This window comes from Rhinichthys klamathensis, unplaced genomic scaffold (assembly GCF_029890125.1).
Source record: "Rhinichthys klamathensis goyatoka isolate OS25496 unplaced genomic scaffold, OSU_Roscu_1.1 h1tg000043l_1, whole genome shotgun sequence".
NCBI classification, from domain to species: Eukaryota; Metazoa; Chordata; class Actinopteri; order Cypriniformes; family Leuciscidae; genus Rhinichthys; species Rhinichthys klamathensis.
In genome coordinates, this window is record NW_026606590.1 from 704400 (window position 1) to 726875 (window position 22476).

At 38.0% G+C, this 22476-nt stretch overlaps 1 protein-coding gene across 1 annotated transcript; it reads right to left on the reverse strand.

Moving 5' to 3' along the window:
* Nucleotides 1–7512: 7512 nt before the first annotated feature.
* On the reverse strand, nucleotides 7513–19775 carry mgat2 (alpha-1,6-mannosyl-glycoprotein 2-beta-N-acetylglucosaminyltransferase). The gene is made up of 2 exons (XM_056247195.1): nucleotides 19635–19775; nucleotides 7513–9308 (listed from the first exon to the last, which is right to left on the reverse strand). Exon 2 carries the CDS (start codon nucleotides 9090–9092, stop codon nucleotides 7749–7751), a length of 1344 nt encoding a protein of 447 aa, XP_056103170.1. The 5' UTR covers nucleotides 9093–9308; nucleotides 19635–19775; the 3' UTR covers nucleotides 7513–7748.
* Between the last annotated feature and the right edge of the window lie 2701 nt (nucleotides 19776–22476).

The window sequence follows — 22476 nt, forward strand, 5'->3', positions numbered from 1 at the left end:
GTAGTGATCTGTGCTCTTTGTAGTGATTTGTGATCTTAGTAGCGATCTGAGCTCTTAGTAGCGGAATGAGTTTGTTTATACTTTTGCCTGAATGAGTGTTGTGCTATGTGCGATATACTTGCCTATGTTCTTTCCCCAGAAAAGCAAACAAAAGGTAGACAACACAAATTAATCTCACCCATCCAAAAGGAAAACATGTCAAGTACATAGCACATAGCACAACACTCATTCAGGCAAAAGTATAAACAAACTCATTCCGCTACTAAGAGCTCAGATCGCTACAAAGAGCACAGATCACTACGAAGAGCACAAATCACTACGAAGAGCACAAATCACTACGAAGAGCACAGAGTTTGCTACCAAAAGCTACAGAGAGAGACTGCATCAATGAACACAACATCCTTTTAACCAGCTAGGACGGCCTCCAATTAATCATCAAGCCCCGCCTTAAGGATGAATGACGTCCGACTCGGCCAATCACAGCAACCTATAAGCAGAGATAGGGTGATAGAGACAGAGAGAGGATAATGAGCATAACGACCAACACGTGATAAACACACCAACGTGCACAAAATAATAAAAACATAACACACACGCGTGGAACGTAACACTTCCCCCCCCTTAAGAATCAACTATATGAAAAAAAAAACATATAGTTGTTCAAATAGTTATTACAGGCCGCAGTAAGCAACTCTAGATAGTGCATCAGCTATCACATTTTCAATGCCTTTTTTGTGTTTAATCACCAGATCATAACCTTGTACAATCAGAGACCAACGCATCAAGCGTTGATTCTGATTATGCATACGTGACAAAAATACCAGAGGGTTATGGTCGGTAAACACAGTGACTGGAATATTACTCGATCCTATATACACGTCGAAATATTGGAGAGCCATTAAAAGTGCTAGTGCCTCTTTCTCGATCGTCGAGTAATTCAACTGATGTCTGTTGAATTTCCGTGAAAAGTAACAGATAGGATGATCAATACCATCTTTACCTTCCTGAATTAGGACAGCTCCAGCACCAACGGCACTGGCATCCACATCGAGCTTAAAAGCAGAATCACAGTCTGGTGCAGCTAAAACAGGTGCATTACACAATAAACTTTTGATGGATTCAAAAGCATATTGACAATCATCAGACCATACAAACTTCCTTGATGGACTAAGCAGTGAAGTCAGCGGGTGCGCGATCGTCGAAAAGTTTCTACAAAAGCCACGATAGTAGCCAGCCATCCCTAAAAATCGGCGAAGTTCACGTCGGGTGGCTGGAGTAGGAAACTCAGCTATCGCAAGAACTTTTGCTTCTACAGGGCGCACTTGACCTTGACCGACTTCCTTCCCCAGATACGTGATAGTAGCTTGTCCGAATTCACATTTGGCCAGATTCAACGTCAACGACGCTTTCTCAAGACGCTCAAAAACAATTCGCAATGACGACACATGTTCTGACCAATTAGTAGAATACACTACTAAGTCGTCTAAATATGCATTGCAGTTGGGCACTCCAGCCAACACAATATTGACCAAACGCTAAAAAGTGGCGGGTGCGTTTCGCATGCCGAACGCCATCACGGAGTACTGCATAAAACTGTCAGGTGTTACGAATGCTGAAACGTCAGAAGCACGAGAAGTAAGAGGAACTTGCCAGTAACCTTTTAGCAAATCTAATTTACTGACATATCGAGCTGAACCTAAGTTGTCAACGCAGTCTTCCATGCGCGGCAATGGAAAACAGTCCGGTACAGTTACCGCATTTACCTTTCGATAGTCAGTACAAAATCGCATCGTACCATCGCTCTTCGGCACCAGTAAGCACGGAGAACTCCATGGACTACAACTGGAGTGAGCAAGTCCATGCTCCAACAAATACTCAACCTCTTTTCGCATCAGAGCTCTCTTCACAGTATTCACGTGATACGCGTGCTGTTTGATCGGAACAGCCTCACCCACGTTAATATCGTGCTCTAACACTGTAGTACAGGAAGGTACATCATTAAATAGAGCAGGAAAATCATCAATCAACTGCATAATATCACATCCTTGTTGTTCAGGTAAATGACATACTCGAGAGGCAAAATTAGACAATACCTCCGAATTCTTCAGTCGAGCACACTGTTGATGGGAATGACGCAGGATTATCCCATCGTCCTCCGGATCAGCCATCTCGACAGCAGCGCAGGCAACTAACACAGCAGATGACACAGGAGTGGGGATTTCATCTGTAGATGACACATACTGACCAGCTTCTCGGTTATGGAAAGTCTTCAACATATTTACATGACACACACGAGTCTTTCTCCTTCTATCAGGAGTTCCAATGACGTAATCTGTATCACTAATTTTTCTTACCACCTCATATGGTCCAGAAAATCGTGCTGATAAAGCAGACCCTACCATAGGCAGCAACACCAACACTTGATCGCCTTTATTAAAGGTACGGGATACAGATTTACGATCATGATGACACTTCATTTTTTTCTGAGCAACTTCAAGTGACTCTCTTGCCACTGAACATGCATTGTGCAAGCTTACTGGTAAGGCTCAAGATGTTTGCGCTACGTTGTCCTTAGAGGATAGCGTGAATTATGAGGTTGTGAAACTTGCGATTTTGCGTGCCTATGAGCTAGTGCCAGAGGCCTACAGACAACAGTTTAGGTGTCATAAGAAGATTTCTAATCAGTCATTTGTTGAATTTGCGAGAGAAAAAAGCATCTTGTTTGATAAGTGGTGCACATCAAGTAAGGTGAATGATGTTAAAGACATGCGAGAATTACTACTTTTAGAGGACTTTAAGAACTGCGTATCTGAGCGTGTAGTTGTTTATTTAAATGAACAAAAAGTGTCGTCTTTATCGCAAGTATAAATATCGCGATATACATTGCACCCGTAGCAGATAATTGTTAGACACACCAGGTAAGAAGTGAGCGCCACTCCTTGTATTTCTGTTTTATTAGATAGTTTAGTTAGGGTGCCGGATGCACCGAAGATTTCGGTTTATTTTCTACATTTTACTTTGGTTAGATTAGTTTAGATTAAGGAGTGTTTTGTTATCTTGCGTTCTTTCTTTTGGCGCCACTTTTGTTCTTTTCCTATTTTTATTGTTTGTTTGTTCACCCTATCATTTATTGTATATAGCACCTTATTATTTGACTGGATTCAGTGGCTTCGGCTTATGGAAATAAATTCCAGTTATTTTCTCTTCAAGATGAGTCTGACATGTGTTTTTCCACCATACACCACTTCCAGCAGTATACTCAATATATAAATGTTGCGGTACCAGCCCTAGACCCACAACGGTTCGTAACAAACACTAATAGAGAGATACAACCACGATCGGATGATAAGAGCAAATCATTTGTGACTCTAATGAGAGATGTCTCGGTACTATGGTACGGTCTAAATCCGGACTGAAAATCCTCACAGATATCATTTATTTCTAAAAAGGAACACAGTTGTGAGGATACTGTCTTTTCTAGTATCTTTGACAGAAAAGGCAGATTCGAGATCGTCCTGTAATTAATTCTCTAGGATCAAGTTGCGTTTTTTTAATACAGTAAGAGGTTTAATAACAGCCAGCTTAAAAGTTTTCGGTACATATCCTAGTAGAGACAAAGACGAATTAATGATATTGAGAAGAGGATCTATGACCTTTGGAAGCATCTCTTTCAGTAGCTTAGTCGGTATAGTGTCTAACATACATGTTGTCGATTTAGATGATTTAACGAGTTTAGACAATTCTTCCTCTCCTATAGCAATGAATGAATCAAATTTTTCTTCAGGGAGACTACAATGCTCTCCCTGATTTGATACTGTAGTAGTATTGCATCAGGGAGTATTCTTTACTTACAATTATCAATATTGTAAGTAAAGAAGTTTATAAAGTCATTACTGCTGTGCTGTTTGAGACCGTCCGGTGTTGAAGTTTTATTTGTCGTTAGTCAAGTCAAGTCAAGTCAAGTCATCTTCATTTATATAGCGCTTTTAACAATGGAGATTGTTTCAAAGCAGCTTTACAGAGATAAACATACAATTTACAGTAACAGAGATTGTTTTGGCTTTATAGCGATTTTTGAATAATGTTATTTCCAGCTAGAGTTGGTTTTGATTGATTCACTTCCAGCAAAATGATCATTTGTTATTACATTAGGGGCCACTAAGACGACGGCGTTCTCTCTAAACAGACTTTAAACGCGAACCTGTGACCTGATGGCGTTCACATGCGCATTAAAAATTGATTCTATAGTTAGATTTGTTTGAATATGTGTGCGCAGGTTTGTAATTTCCCAACAAACCATGCCTAAACAAACTACTTGTCTTGCCTATAAATTTGATACAGAATTTTATTTTATCACTTCGAGGTACGCGAACCGGATTTTCAACAACGCTTTATCTGTAGAGTGGGAAAGGGATCTGCTCTCTTAAGGGCCTGGGTGTGCTCGTTGTACCACGGTGTTGGACTATTTTCTTTAATCTTCTTTAAGCGCAATGGAGCAACTGTGTCTAAAGTGCTGGAAAAGAGAGTCAATCACTTCTGTTGCGACATCGAGCTCTTCTAAGCTATCCGGGATGCTGAGATGATGAAACTGATCAGGAAGATTATTATTATTTCTATGTATTTTAGAGTTATTTAATATTTATGGACAGCACTTTGTTAATGGTTTTGAAAGTGCTTTATACATATATATAAAATATATAAATAAAATCTGAGTTGAGTTGAAAACATCATAAAATTATTAAATGTCAAAATGTTTAATAAGCAAAGGGAGATCTATGGCTGTTGTACCATTTCAGTTAAAGCACACACACACACACAAACATTTAGAAGAATAACCGTTTTTGTCCATACACTTAATGCCAATGGGGTTTAAGTCTTTGTATTGCATTTTATTTTAAGTAATGAAAATAGTTATGGTTTTAGTTAACGATAATAACAACCCAGGTCAACAGGACTAAGCGTAAATCCTTAGTGCAACCACAAGACGACTAACAGCTCCGAAGGCTTCACTTTCTCACACTGTGTTGGATCTGTAAAGATTGAGGCCAGAGATCTGGAAAGCTTGTGTAAATAGGACAAAGCGTTTATAAGGGGCTAATGAGGACTGCAAGATAGTCAATGCAATTTTAATGTCTTGCAAAAGCTTCAAAACCATTCTAATACTGGAATATGTTCAATATGAAGCACAACCTTACACCTTGAAAACGGTCAGTCACATTCAAGCAAATAGAAAATAGTTCATCTGCATATCAAAAATAGCCCAGCATAATCTTGAACAGAAGGTGGAGTTATAAGGGCTTTCGCACCAGAGGAAGGTTTTCAAAGAGTCTGTAACTAATGGCGGAAGTACACACTTTTTGGCGCGTTCGACCGCAGGAACTGGGAACAATTTTACGTATAGAAACGCCTTTTTCGAGGACTAAATTATCTCCTACTTTAGAGTAAGGTCTAACCCAGCACAATAGGAACTACCAGTGACGTAAGTGTACGCTGATTGGCCGAACGCACGCGAAACACCGGCACCCTCCATTTGTAAAAGCCTTGTAAACACGGTTTATAGCCTATCCTCGTTATTGATGAGCGTTTTGAATTATGGGTGGCGCTTCCGGATTGGGGATCAGCCATTCAAAAAGACTGAAACTACAGGTGAAACTCGAAAAATTAGAACATCGTGCAAAAGTTCATTTATTTCAGTAATTCAACTTAAAAGGTGAAACTAATATATTATATAGACCCATTACATGCACAGTGAGATATTTCAAGCCTTTATTTGTTAAAATTGTGATGATTATGGCTTACAGCTTATGAAAACCCCAAAGTCAAAATTAGAATATTGTGAAAAGGTTTTCATATCTGTAAGCCATAATCATCACAATTATAACAAATAAAGGCTTGAAATATCTCACTTTGCATGTAATGAGTCTATATAATATTTTAGTTTCACCTTTTAAGTTGAATTACTGAAATAAACTAACTTTTGCACGATATTCTAATTTTTCAAGTTTCACCTGTAATCATTTCAAATCATAAAGTTGCCCTACAAATAAAGCTTATCCATCAGTTTGACTGAATGAGCTGTCAAATTTCTTTCATGTTTTCTTTTCAGACATCATGGGAATAAAGTAAGACGTGATATTTTAACGTGACATGTTATGAAGGAGTTACACCGCACTCACGATCTTCAAGGTGCCAGACACACAAGACTAAAGATCTCAATAAATAAACTGTCCGCACACTCAAATCCTTAAAGCAAATTTAATAGACCAAGCTTTCGGTCAAAAGACCATCATCAGGGCATCATCAACGTGACATGTTATAACAAGAATAAGCTGTATTCTTTTTTCTTTTCATCATGATTATTTTCTTTTTTCCCTTTGCATTTTGCTGTAAAAGTATGAAAACGGACAACTGCACATTTGTGGTCTGTTCTCCCGATTTAATTTACGATATATTCCATTATAATACCGTATCAGATAGGACTGTTAAACAGATCGTAAACTAATGAAGATGGAGAATGTGAGTGCTAAGTGCTTAAGCTCTGGCGGAGCCTTTCCTCAGTCGCGTACAACAATCAGGGGTGTGTTTCCCCGAAAGCATCGTTAGCCAACTATGGTTGCAAGTTCCGTCGTTATCAGCAGTTTAACGAGTCGGTGTTTCCCGAAACCATCGTTCCAACAAACATTCGCAAACAGCATCGCAGAGGTGTGTGTTTGAGCGACAGATCTCAACCTGCAGTTAGAAGGAGTTTCTTGTTTGCATGACATGTGGACTCAATAAATCCTGATCTTGAGCAAAATAAGCCAGCTGACATTCAGTGCAAACTGTCTTTTGTTTAGAATACATAGAAGTGTCATTTACATCTTTTATTTTGTCAAGAGATTTAAAGCGTCGTGTTTGAAGAGTGCGCATGTGTGAACGAGCTCTAGTGTAAGAACGAGTCTATGAGTGAATCTGGAAATAAAGCAAAATAACTGAGAAAAATTAGAAATAGTCCTCAGATGCATGTCTGTAATTTATAGCAAAGCATCTAGCATTAATTCGATCTCAAATGGATTCATTAACAGTAGTTATTACTCCACACGTGCGTGACATCATTAACCAACGTGGTTGCACGTCCAATTTGCGACAATATGGTTTCAGGAAACAGTCGTGACGAGCTAGATGATTTTTCCAACGATGCATCGCACTATAGTAGTGAAGCACGAGTTACTATGTACAGGAAACACACTCCAGAACGGCAGGTCGTAAGTTACGTCACTTCAGAGTTCCTACTGGCGGTGCGAATGCAACCAGAAAAATGGCCCTATTGGGGAAACTTGAGTTTTTGGGGGACAACCTTGGTGGCTAGTTCCTATAATTGAGTTCTTACAACTACCTAGTGCGAAAGCCCCTAATGATCCAAAGCACACTGTCTGCAGGTCTGTATACACACACACACACATATACATAATTATAAGAAAGTTCATGCTTTTGCAGATTTTAAAATCATATATACAAATGTTGTCTTTGAAATGGCACAAAAATGCTAGTCTTTAATAATAGATATAAGAGTGACAACAATAACACTTTTTTTCCCAGTGATAATACTTCAATGATGCTCATAACCACCAAATCCAAACGTCACATATACTTTCTTTTTTTTTATTTGGAATATTTCAATAAAACAGGCAATAAGAAGTAGTCCATAAAGAACTCTTAAAGGCTTTCATTAGAGGATGCAAAAACAACAAAAAGGAGAGAATATAAAGTCACTGTAATCGAAGGTAGCTCTTGCAGAGTTCATGGTCCCTGATGTCTCCCCAACCTCCGTTTTTGACGTGAGGAGCCAGTCCTTTGGCTCCAGAAGAAGGGAGTCTCTTTGTGATGAGCAGCTGTTTTGGGAACAACTGGTTCCCGCTGCTCTGGAGAATGTTCTCGATCTTTGTCTTCTGGCTGGTCGGCATGCAAGCCGACTTCTTGTGGTGCATGCCACAGTCGCCGGCATGGAAAATGCGAGGCGCCTCGCTCACCATGACCTTCAGGAACGTGGGCAAACAAGCCACGGTAAGGTATTGCAACGACCAATCCCAGTTGTAGTCGTCGTAGGTGCAGAAGGCATCAGTGCATCTGAGGAGTTTCTGGTACGTATCTCTGTTCAACACCATTCCCATGTTGTGCTCGGTGGACTTCCATGCTTTCACCTCCACTTTGTTGGCTTTGCTGGAGTAGCCGGTGTGTCCGTAGCTTCCCAGAGACAAGATATCGCAGTCAGGACACTGTTCTTTCTTTAGGGACACCATCATTTTGAGAAGGTGTTGAAAGTCGGGAGCGAGGTAGTGGTCCTCTTCGATGAGCAACAAAAATCCTTGGTGATCCTTCAACACTCGGACTCGATCCCACACAAAGTGCAACTTCCACCACCAATGATGTTTGGTCTGCGAGAACTTGGCTTCCCGATAGTGTCCGAAAGAGTCCGGGTACTCTGCGTTTATACAGCCTAACGTTAAGGCATCTTTCTTTGAAAGGTCTCGAGGGCAATCTCTGGGATCATTCCCGGGGAACTCTTGAGGATAAAGTTGGATGCTAAAGGGGAAGAATATCTGAAGGACCAAACAGAAGTCGACAGACGCGACTATCTGGTTGATTTCCAGAGACCAGAAGTCATGGCTGAATATCAGCAAGACTTTCTCAATTCCTTTCGCTTTTCTCAAGCTGTCCACCAAAAGCCGTAGGTATTCGGGGCGGTTGTGAACCTGAATGACGACGACAAGGTCGTCCTTCTGGCGCACGTTGTGAAACTTTTCCTCGTTTTTTAGGGTCTGGTCAAAGTTGACCTGAAACACGATCCCTCTGTACACGAGAGTCGTGTTATCTACTTCGGGCTTGGCGACTACTTGTTGTTTTTCCGGTAGAGTCTCGTTGACGGGTTTTCGGGTAACTGGTATAGTTACCTGCACTTGACCAGCGGCGCTGCTACGCTTACCCGTCTCCAGATCCTTGGGAAACACGGCACTTGCCTTCTTCGGCTTACCACTATTCCAGACGGCGAATCCACAGATTACCACCACTAGAGTCAGTATTACCACCTTTCGCTTGTAAATTCGGAATCTCATGATAGGCAGTCGCCCTGCGGGACGGTCGGTGAAGCGATTCTGGAGACGAGGACGGCAGGTTGGCGATGCAAAAAAGGTCTGCTCCAGCAGATTGGGTACAAAATGTTTTCATAGAAAATGCAGCTTATTCTTGGTCCTCTAATTCTGGAATGTATTCGAATGATAGCGTTTCCCATAAGGCATTTTCTCAGAGGCAAATGGGTCGCCCTTTATAACCTGAGGGAAATAAATTGAAAGAATGATTTTAATTAGCATGGTCTGTTTTTTTGTGCATTCAGTTTCTCAGTATTAGTATCTCTAAACATATTATTAAAAAATATACAAATATTAAAGTCCCCCTGTGGTGAAAATCCAGCTTTTAATGTTGTTTATGTGTCTATGTGGTGTTTTTAATCTGCTTTAAGACAAACCATGTGTAAGTTCATAAGTCGACAGCATTGCTGAGTATTTCCTACTTAAAACTGCAGTGAACCAAAGACAGTCTCAAAAACACGGTTTGAAATCGCTGGTGTTTCTGACGTCACAAACGACCTTGTAACCAATCAGATCAACGTGTGATCGTCAACCAGTGGATCTCTGAGCTGAGTGAGTGAGTGGAGGCGGGGCTCATTTGCATATTCATAGAACTATGCATACTAAATGAGGCGAGGGTGTCGAGTTACATTCAAGATATTTTAAAGCATTAAAAAATTGTCATTTTGGTGATCAAATATGACTTTTAAGGGATAAAATTTTTGACTACAGGGGGACTTTAATATTCATTGTAAACATTGGAAAACATTTTGTAACTTTGAAAAGCCATGCAGCGTTACATAAAATGACAAAGTACACACAAAAATACAACCTGCAAAGCATTGTTCTACTAAAACTTCCAAGCAGTGTTGTCACGATACTAGAATTTCTAACTTCGATATGATACCTTGAAAAATATCGATATTCGATACCATTTTCGATACCACAGAGAAAAAAATTGCCACAATATTAAGGGGGTATTTTTTGTATTTAAAGCTAAATATAACAAGTCTAGAACATGACAATGAGGTATATTTTACATGAACAAAAATGTCCCGAGTTCTATTTGTTAATATTTTTTAATTGGACCAGAGCTTACATGATCCGTTGTATTTTTATTACCTACTGTTATCAAAGATTAAAATATACTGTAACAAAAAAGCACTTAACAGTATCAAATTGGAGGATAGAGTGTCAGTAATGTATAATAATAAGATTAAACATTAAATTTTCAGTTAAAGGCATCTCATTATTGAATTCAGAGATGCCATTGTCTAGCTGTTTAGTTTAATTAGTATCTGTGTAATCAAATTGAGGATAATCGCTAATGAAGGAAAATTGCAGAATTAAATAATAATTTTTGAATAAAGTTAAATAGGCACAAGCTAATTTACATTTGACCACAACAATATTTACTTGTCTAAGATTCCTCAGTCAGATTATGTTAACTTTAAGAAAACGGTGACAATACTAGACAACACAGACTCATATCAACAACAATACTAGGCCATCTTGGTTAATGTTTCAGAAAAGTTAAAATGAGAAGAGTTACAGTGTTTCTTTTAGGATTTTTTTTAGCAGTGGGGGCAGGTCTGTCCAAATAACAAACACCCCTGATGCTGAGCATATATGCTGCTAAATGGTACCCCTGGAGCCTGTTCCTTAAGTCTGTTTTCACCTATAAAATAATTTTTAAAAATGAGTGATGTGAGGGATTATTGATAGTCAAACAATCTTTTGGGTGCCCGCAGCCCGCTCACAGTGTGAAGCGCGTGTCCACGTATTCTCCGACATGCCCGATCGCTAGGGTTGGGTACCGAAACTTGGTGCCAATAGGGAACCGGTTCCGACGTAAACGGTAGTAACCAGACCGAAAAGAACGAAAATTTCGGTGCCTGATTTCGGTGCCTAACTTCATTAGGCACACACGCACACACAAGGTCTCTCGCTCTCTCCCTCTCCGCCGTGCGTGTGCTACACAGTTTGGAGCACAGTTTCTTCTGTCTCGCATGCGCGCTCTTTCTCGCAAGGTTTGGCTGCATTTCACGTGTAAAATTACGTGTCAGAACGCCCTCTGGGTGTGCCGATAGTCTGAATCCTATATAGAATCAAGCCAATTCATTGGCTGATGGCGCGGGCGCCGCATCGACGCACTTACGTCGTCATACTATGTTGGCGCGCGCGCGCCATCTGCTCCTCAGATTTCTCTGCCGAAAAAGGAAGCTGGTCGGCAGCGCGAGGAGCTTGGCAGCGTCCCGTTCCCTATTGAGAGATATGTTACACCAGTAACCAGAGATGTTCTCTTTCATAGGTTCACTCAACGCTGCGTAGCTAAGAAGCAGTGGATTTGTAGGCTGCTGTATCACGTGCCGTTTGAACTGACGCGCTACAGCGATCTGTCACATTTCAATGAGCCAAAACGTTATTTATTGTGTGAATCTCGTAAAAATATTGACAGAATCTGACAGCTGTGGATTTGTTCCATATCAAAAGTAACCTTCTCTGTCTTGTCTGTCCGTGTCCTCTTTGTCCGCGATTTTTCTGTGTGAAAAGGGTCATTTGCGTGAGTCTCACGGTCAATGCGTGAGAGTTGGCAGCTCTGCCTGCTAGTAATCTCTATTAATCTCCAGTATTATTACATTGTTTGATACAATATTGTTTCATTTGATATTATGTAAATATGAATTTTTATTTTATATTGGTTTTATTATTACCATATGTTACTTGTATTTATATTGTTTAAAGATTTAAGTTAATATTGTGTCCAGTTTGGCCCTGTAAATTAAAGGGTATTATTTTTTGATAACGTGTGTGCGGTTTCATTTTCTTAAGTACCGATTTAAGAACCGTTTAAGCACCGGAACCGTTTAAAAAATACCGAGTAGGTACTAGAATCGGATAAAACCCAAACGATACCCAACCCTACCGATCGCGGTGTTCTTTATCAATCAACCAAAGCCGGTCGCGGGGGCGCCGCCCTCGCAATCTTTCCATTCACTTCACTTTTGCTATTTAACCAGAGCCAGAGCCATAGAGAGAAAGAGTTGCGACACGCTTTGATGTCGCCGCGACGGCTGTCACGTGGTTCATGTAAGCCCCAATAGTTCCACAACATACGCGGGCTGTCATGTTCTTCTATGGACAGACAGCAGCGATTGCATTATTAAACGGTAAATATAAAATAAAACACACACCCAAGTACTTTTTCAGCTGTTTTTGCATTTAGTTAATGTCAGTTTTGCATTTGGAGAGGCAGGGTGACAACTTAGATAAGTTTATAGGCTATATTTTTGGAGGGAAACGCTAGTGTTCATGTTCGCATGGGTAGTACCACTGGCTTTAGCGGCTCTAACTTAACTTTTCCATGTCATTCATCTGATGATGGACGTCTCATGATATTTATTTTAGCACAACTGGGCTGTATTAGGCTATTGATTCCCGTGATCTTGCTTATAAATTCTGCTTCGTGATCACGCAAAGAGGTCTGCGGTCCGTTCACAATTCCAACCAACATAAAATATAAATAATTACGCTGTGCATGTACAAATGAATAATTTAGGAGGGAAATAGACTGCTCCCATAACTTAGAAAGCAACGACTATATACAGCAATGTTCGGTAAATATTCAAGCGAAAAATATTCTTCATAAAATGAAACCGGAGAGAGATAGTTAATGAGTGAATTAACTATGTTCCTAAATACATATAAGCACATATATGCATAACCCTAACCCATTTAAATAAATGAATTGTGTGTGTGTATGTATATATAATGTTATATATAGGCTATATATATATACATACATATAAAATGTTATTAAAAATATTATATATCATATACATCAGTTACCGTAAGGTAGCTAACGTTAGTGAAGTGTTGGTCACGTAAGCTATAGCTGCAATTAACCTATTATCTTCCAATAAACATTTACTAAAACTGGCTACATAAAATATAACTACAGACTAGATTTACGAGAGGTCGGCTAATGTGTGTAAAAGTAAAAAAATACAGTAATTTCATTAATTTACCAGCGAACGTACTTCGGAAGCACTGAAAATGAATGGTGTTCAATGCTGGAACTATTGGCCGCTCCACGACACGCGTTACTTCCGCATTCCAAAGTTCCTATGGCGGTCTATGGGAGTGTCGCAACTCTCTCTCTCTATGGCTCTGACCAGAGCGAATGAGACGAGTGCGTCACGTGTGGTGTTTGTCAACGCGCCTTTGGAGAGAAGTGAAAGTGACCGCTCGGCTAGTATCGATACTTCGGGAAATTAGTATTGGTACCGTTCAGATATTTCAGTATCGATATTTATCGAAATATCGATATTTTTGACAACACTACTTCCAAGAATGGATTATTTGCTGAAAAATCAAGTCTTCTCAATGTGGCATATTCTTAGATCACTTCTAGTTTCATGGCTGCACATTAAAAACGATGTTTTTTCAAATGCAACAACATCTGTGATCTAACATTCTGATCCATCAAACCTGTCTCTACTAAGTGCCATAAGAAGGATGAGATTAACAGTATTAATATAACAAACGTGGCCCTAGATTCTTAGGCAACTAAAGTATAAACTCACAGGGGTCCAGACCTAATTACTGGTCTCTGCGGATTTATTCTGAAGAGCTGCTAATTAGAAGATTACAACAGTACAGTGCAGCATAGATTCACTGCAGACAATAAAATATAGAGTATCATGTTTCAAATACAGAAGAATTTCGCCAATCTAAAAAGATTCGACACAATTCTAAATGTTTAAACTCTACAATCAGATGAAAACATGTAAACAGATTTCTGTAACATGGGATTTTGTATCAATGTTTACATAGCATTATTATTAGGGCTGGGTATTGACACAAAATCACGATTCAATTTGATTTCGATTCAGTAGCTTGCAGTCCATTCCGATTCAATTCGATATAAATTATTTTGGTTATATAGGGTAAACGTACCTATTAAGCTCAAGTACCCATTAAGCACACTTCCATATTTCAGATCAGATTTTAATAAGAAAAAAATAATGTTTTATCCTACTTGATGTCTTAACCAATTGTTACTACATACCTCCTGTAATTTCAAGCAAATCAGACCATTGCACACTGAGATATGGGTATCTATGTGTTCACACTGTCTGGTGGCCATTTTGAAAGCTGTCTGAAAACTTTCACCAAAAGAGGAGCCCCTTAAAAGTGCATTTTTTAAATGTTTAAGCCTTTATTTTGGGTTAGTATAACTACTTGCTGCAAAATTAAGAGATTAATGTTTAGACCTTTGCATATTATAACCTGTGACATGGATCTGGGAAATAATTACGATAGATCCAAAAGATAGTTTTAGCAACATAACGCAGATGCTACAGAACATAGTTACCTTACTAGCTGTATAAGATTGTGTGCTACACTAATATATGACTTCACAGGCATTAATGGATTGTACTTTTAAATCCAAAATATAATAAATGTACAGTTTATTGATGGTCTGTGATTTTACACTGCTTTAATTTTAATAATATTTCATATTATTATAAGGTGAGCTTAAAGGGTGCACTACAATGAAAATCACAGAGCTTCTGTGTGACATCCATTAGAAAAAGTTTAATTTCACAGATATTGTAAATAAGAGTTGTTCATATTAAGATATGTATTAAAGTGATACATGACCTAGATTATTTATTTAGCAAAATATTGTGCTTTAAATTTTACGTAATATTTATTAATTCAAAATTGTTGCTGCTCCAATTAAGCTCATCCACATTGAACGTCTATGTAAATACCTTTTAAACAGACTTGATGGTTGTCACTTTAAGTTAATCTTTATAAGATAATTAATAACTTATTTTTTTCACAGCCTTGAGATGACAGAATCTAGACAGAATTATAGTTTATTCTGATATAACGACTTCAGAGCTCTTACACATACACACGGGAGCGTTTGAAAGCAGGCGTCTGTCAGCGGATCAGTTTATCAGTGGATATATTAGGGATCCTCTGATAGACGCCTGCTTTCAAACACTGATAAGAAAAGCGTGTGGTGAAGACATGTTTTTGAAGTGTTGATCATTGTAGCCAATCACAGACATAGCTATATTGAGCGTGTGAACGCATTGGCCAATCAGAGGTGTTTAAAGGAGTAGTTCACTTTAAAATGAAAATTACCCCATGATTTACTCACCCTCAAGCCATAGGTGTATATGACTTTCTTCTTTCAGAAGAATAAAATCGGAGTTATATTAATAAACAGCCTGACACTTCCGAGCTTTAAAGTGGCAGTGAATTGCAACCATCAGTTTGAAGCTCAAAAAAGTGCATCCATCCATCGTAAAAGTGCATCTATCATGATAAAAGTGCATCCATCCATCATAAAAGTGCATCCATCCATCATAAAAGTGCTCCACACTGCTCCGGGGAGTTAATAAAGGCCTTCTGAAGCAAAGTCATGAGTTTGTGTAACAAAAATATACATATTTCAAACTTTATGAAGTAAAGTAACTAGCTTACGCCAGTTACTTTAATTATCACCAGTTGCGTAAGTTGCGCTTTAGACACAAGTGGAGTACCAGATCTGATCTTTTAGAATCTGTGCTTGATTTTAGAGTTCTGTTGCTTTTGTGATTGACTCTGTACCTTCAAATAAAACATTTTTCAATTATTCTTTAAAAAGGTTGCTTAAAATAAACATAAAACATGTTGTGAGCTTATTGGGAACAGGGGTGTGCTTAAAGGGTACAAAATGTACCCATTAAGCACAGCCAGGCTTTTTATATTTAATGATGTACATCTTAATTGAAATACTTTTGTCATTTAAAATAAAATGAAATATTATAGTGTGAGAGATTAATATTTTATTTTAAAATAACTTCTTGTACTAAAACCAATATCTTGTGCACTAAAAATGTCTCAATGTAGATTTTGGTGAGCTTAATAGGTACGTTTACCCTATATATATATATAAGGTTCAATACGTGGCAAATTTTCTCAAGGGAAAAGAATCTCCAATGGCGAAAACCATACAATTCAATACATTACTATAATATTAAAGGTTAAAATTAACTAATTTGTATGTAAACACTTAATACACTCAAGGAATTTTTATTATAATATTAACGGTACAATTACATAATTGTATGTCTACTCCAATTCATTTTTTTTAAAAATATAAACATTTAAATTGTGGCTTTCAACTTGACGGATTTATTCAAACATGCATTAAATATTAAGAAAATTAAAAATTATAATGGGTAATATGGTGCATATATTTAGCAAAATGCTCCCCTCTAGAATTAATTTTCCTATCGCTGACTAATGAGTTATGCTTACTGAATATGCTTAATGAGGTAAATGTGACGTTACATGACATTGTTTACAAGCTGTTTTACATTTTACATTATGTTCAACATTCCTTCGGATGTTCATTAATGTTTATTTCTCGCTGTAACTGGTATTAAAGCAGAGATGATCGGTTTACATTTGCTTCTCTTGAACTGAGGACAGAATTTGAAATCTGAGACTTTGTTTCATATTCAAAGTAACAAACAATCAACTGAAAACAGGACATTTTTCTTAGGATTCTTGGGATTTAAAGGAGCTGTATGTAAGATTGTGGCCAAAACTAGTACTGCAATCACTGTCAAATTACTGTAGAGTGGTGTATCCCCTCCCCCTCCTCCCTGACTCGAGGTTGCCAGATCGGCAGCAGGATCCAGCAGGAACGTGGCGAGCTGCAGCTGTGGTAACTAGAGCAGAGCTGGCAACCCGGATGCCGCAACACTACTGACTTCGTGATTGGTCGATAGGTGGAGGGTGGAGCATCAGACCAAAACACAACATGACAACATCAACATCAGTTGAGGGCTGCAACTGCACTTTTTAAATGACAATATCCTGGCCAGACTACTGTTGTCAGTGATATAATTATTTGAAATGTACATGATTTCTTAATGTCTAGTGACATTTCAGGGCCATTTTATGATTAATTGAAATCAATTTCTTACATACAGCTCCTTTAAGAATCGATATCAGTTCGTAAAAATGAGAATTCGAGATTTTTTACGTAGCCCTGTTATTATCATCTTGTGCGCAGGTCAAGAATGGAACTGAACACAGAGGTCTTACAATTATTTTCTAAAGAGAAACTAGTTTTACCTTGAGAGCTTAAAGGGATAGTTCACCCAAAAATGTAAATAATCCCATGATTTACTCACCATCAAGCCATCCTAGGTGTAAATCAGTCAAATCAGTCAAACACAATCAAAGTTATATTAACTTCCCAGCTTTGTAATGGGCGTGAATAGACCCTGAGTGTTTGAATCCCATAAAAGTGCATCCCTCCATCATAAAAGTAATCCGTAAGCCTCCAGGGGTTAATAAAGGCCTTCTGAAGCGAAGCCATGCGTTTGTGTAAGAAAATTATACATAACTTCATAAACCTATAATGACTAGGGCTGTCACTTTTGTGAAAAACTCCTGTTCGATTTCTGAGACATTAGTGTTCATTGAATCGATTGTAAAATGTTTTTCATGTCTAAAGACGTTTCCATTTCCAACACCAAATACAGGCAAATCCACGGACACCTAACAGGCGTTAGGCCGAGCGTAAAGAGGCGCTTGAGACGCACAAGTCAGCGATATTCCTGATGATTTATTGGCGTGAAGTTTCAGCACAATGACAAACAGGAGCGCAACATTCAGGGATTGAGATTAACACCTCGACCCGCCAGATGCGCGTACAAATGAGCTTTGGCGGGAAACGCTGTCGAATCACGAGCCAATCTGGCGTTTCTGTGTTTACTCACTTTACTGGGGAAGTTCGTGTAAGACAAATCTGCGCGGATTCAGCGCAACTCGTGATCCTCATGATATATTAAACACAGCGTATTGCAGAATCTGCGCATTTCTGGCTCACTTGAACACACACACACACACACACACACACACGTCACTACGCAACAAATAGCGGCGCGCTTGTTCACTTGCATTGAAGTAATAGCAAATATTAAAAAGCATTTGGTGAACAGAAAAGACATTGACGTTGTGATGAACGTGGAAGTGCAGAAGATTGAGCAAAACAAAACACTGGTCATAAATTAGAAGTCTAAAAGGATTTTTTTTTTTTTAAGAAATGAGGAAGGAGCTTGAGTTTGTTGTTTGAAGCGTGAGAGGCGCCGACTCTCAGCTTACGTTACTCTTACGTCATGTGTCGGGTCAGAGGTCATACGCCGGGTCAGAGGTCATGTGTTGGGTCAGAGGTCACTCTTCTGCCGGAACTAGACTCTAGAAGCCATTGATTATAGTTATAAACATGGATATTTTTCTTACAAAAACACATGGCTTTGTGTAGATTACTTTTATGATGGATGGATGCACTTTTTTTGCGCTTCAAAATCTCAGGTACCATTCACTACCATTAAGCTCGGAATAGCCAGGATACTTTTTAATATAACTCCGATTGTGTATTCGGTTGAAAGAAGAAAGTCATATACGCCTAGGATGGCTTGATGGTGAGTAAATTATGGGATAATTTTCATTTTTGGGGTGAACTATCCCTTTAAGCAGTTGTACAAGTGGCACGAGATTAAAAAAAACAGCAAGATGCAACAGTGGTCAATGATTTTACCTTACATGTAACAACTAAGAAAGAGAGAGCAATAGAAAGTCATTATTGCAAATAGAAGATTCCACATTTTATACTTTATATCATGTACCTTCCTTTACTGACTCTCTATGTTTTGTTTGGTCTGTACTGTCAATGTCTAATCTGGCCAGTAAACCCTGTCTAAGATCAACAAAATACAATGTGATATGACCTACAGCAACATAAAAACCTCTCTGAATCATGACTCTATATTTTGAACCTCTCAAACGGGCAAAACAAAATATGTGAAACATGTTGAATCAATCAAGTTCAGACAATTCCTAACAGACGCAGTGAGTCAGCAGGACAAACACCCGATGATTTCTACACAAAACACTGAGTGAGTGCCTTGATCGATGTCAAACCATCATGCATTCATATTTCGCTGACCAACTCGGCTATTAATAAAACTGCGGGAAGTACGAGCACGGTCAGGCGCATAAACACCACAATACGGAAGGAACGAGCCCATGTTTACGACACATCTGCGTGACTGTTCACTAATGCGACTCTAACGCTTCATAACAGCCAAAGAGTTTGACTGCACAAATATGCACTGGTTAAAGTTTAAAAATAAGAAAGTATGACGGAAGCTCGTGCACACGCATGCATTCATTGCAGCTTCATGCTCGAGCTAAAGCAAGCAGCTGCGCGAGCCAGAAAAACACAAGAAAAAATACTCCACTGCATTCATCAACACGTCTATATTTGGCTAATATTCCTCATTTCAGACGGCAGATAATCGATGCATGCATATGCACGCCGATGTGTGTATTTTTGATGATGCACTTGACACTAGTTAGCTTTGCTGCTATCGATTTGTAAGGCAGAATACTGGGCTGCCGCATTCAGATGCACACGAAACACACATACAAAGAGAATAAAAGCCTCACCGCTGATGTAGGCATGTAAGGCGGCTGTCATATCCACATAAAAAGCGCATTTTAATTCAAGTGTGTCATGTTGCTCAGGCTCCCACAGTTTCATCAAACCTCCGGGGGGCTTCGGCTGTCAGCGCGCGCGTGATGATGTCACATTCCCACACGATTCGCATTTTACACTTCTGAGAGAAATAGTTCAACAAAGCTCATATTATTATACATACATTATACATTTAAATTAATATTCAACAATATTATTGATCTGCTGCATTGGCAGCATACTGAACTGAGCTGGACGATGACATCACGGTTTTCTCCAGAGCGGCTATATATTAAATAAAATAAATTAATAACTTTTTTTACAACAAAAATGAAGCATCACCGAATTTACTTAAGCTGGATTATGACGCTATTTTGAAACACTATGTGTTGTAAATTGTATTGACTATTAAACATATTTAGCGATCATTATGATAGTCATTTCACTGCCACTAATTTGTCTAATTGCACCTAACAACATTTTCATCTTGTCAGAAAACACGCAATCTATGGGATTTTACCTGTAGAGTTAAATAAGTTTTTATTTAGTTTACATTTAATTTTTTTCGCCAGATCAATTAAATAGTTAATAATAAATGACTCTTTTTTGTGTAGTTTGCCATCGCAACCACTAGGCGGAGACGTTTTTGTTTTTTGGCACATTTACGTTTATTACTTTTTGGGCCCATTTACACAACACCGTTTTCAACTAAAAATGGAAAAACTTTACGCGTTTTGGCCGTTCATTTGCGCGACAACTGCGTTTTGAGGGCCTGTAAACGCAAACTTTTGAAAACGGGTTTCAAAGTGCGATTTTTTTACAACGATACCGTTATTGTCTCCGTGTAAACTACAAAAATGTGAATTTGTGAAAACTGTGACGTCATGCTCACGTGTATTACGTGTTCGGTCTACAGGCGCGTAGTTTCTTTAATAAGTGACATCGCCACCTACTGGCTTGGCAGAATGACAACGTTGTCGTATGCAAAAAACGCAAAGGAATAAACCTTTTTTTTTTATTAGTACATAATTGTTGTGCAAACGTACCCTCAAATAATAGCTGTTACTGGTTTATGAATAGCCTAGTGCACAGTATAGACTGCATTTGTCCCCGCCCACTTTTTCTGTATTTTTCCCATTCATTTTCCCCATAGGGATCTAAAAATATTCTTTGTTAAAGCATTATAAGCCATAAAACAAGACAACCTACAAGGAGAATCACAACCTTACTAACTTTGCAAAAAAAAAAAGGTTTTGAAAGGACTGTGTGCTTAATAGCTTTAGTGAGGGAAAGAACTACAATCCCATGAAGCATTGCAAACAGCATAATCGAATTAAAACGATAGGAAAATGTACAAATGTTGATTATATATATATATAAACTATATATTTTAAGTTTATTTAATTTTTTTATACATACAAACATGTATTTTTAGAGCTTAGAGAGATTCGCGCTTCTTCACGGGAGTGGGCGGAGCTAAAAGCTATTTTGGCGCGTGTTGCTTTTTTCGACTCACTGATTGGTGTAATTTTCTGTATAGCATTATGGGCAATGTAGTTTTTCCACCAAGAATTCTGCTGTTAAATAATTAAAAAATAAGCTGAAATAATGCAGGCTGACGGCTTCAACTGAAGCAAATACAATCGATTAACAGCCTCAGCTCACAGTAGCGCTGTCTGACTTTAAATGCTCATAAGTTATTGTTCAAAATTGTTGGAGAAAATGAATGGAGTTTTTACTTCCTGAATCCGACTGTCGAACTGTAGAACTGGTGTCTTCAGTGACATGCGTGACAGAATACTTGGAGATATTCATTTAACATTTATCGCAATATTTTGCTAGGGTTTTGGCTGCAAAATAAAGTCTAAAGAGAATATATATATATATATTTTTTTTTATTATCCAACGAACTTTAGTAATAGCCTATAGAATTTACATCTTAATACATCTAAAAACAAACAAACAAAATAGAAAGAAAAAAAACATGCCAGAGTGTAGCTACAAATTGATTAATTAATCAAAAAACTGTATATTCATTAAAGATATTGCTTTCTTATTGACAGTGTTCTAGTCTCCTGAAGAAAATGAATACAATTTGTGTTGGATCTTGGATCGTTTCTTCTTGTTTATATGAAATTTTTCCAAAATAATAAAAAGTTGTACAATAAAAGTTAAATTATTATTATTATTACTTTCATTGGAATAATACATACATATATCAAAATTATTTAATTTAATTAAATTAAAACATTTGTTTTCCTTCTAATGAAATTTTCCACATCCACACACAAAATAAACTTTGTGTATATACAATCACATAGCAGATGGATAATAGATTATTTTTCTATTGAGCAAAAATCACATACATAATCAATATCTAAATAAAACCTCTCTAACACACTTTTAGCTGGATATATACCATGTAAAATATTAAATGAAATAATACTTTTACTTTATTATTTAAACAGTAAGCTTCACAAATACACCAAGCGTTATTCCAGTTTATATTTCTAAATACTCTAAAGAGATTCGAACGGTTTCATTCTGGATCATTTCATTTGCCAAGAAAAAAAGAAAAAGAAAAGAAAAACAAGAAAAGTCTGTCACGTGACATGACACTAACAAATATGCAGAGATGGAAGCTGAAGTCCTATTTTGAAATAACGATTAACGTTTACTGTATTTATCACGAAATAAATAAATACACCGACAAAAAAAAATAAAAATAATAATAATAATCTAACGGTTCTATGGGTTTCACGAAGTAGCCACTACGCGTCGCAGTCTTCGATGTTTACACCGGATGCCTCACAT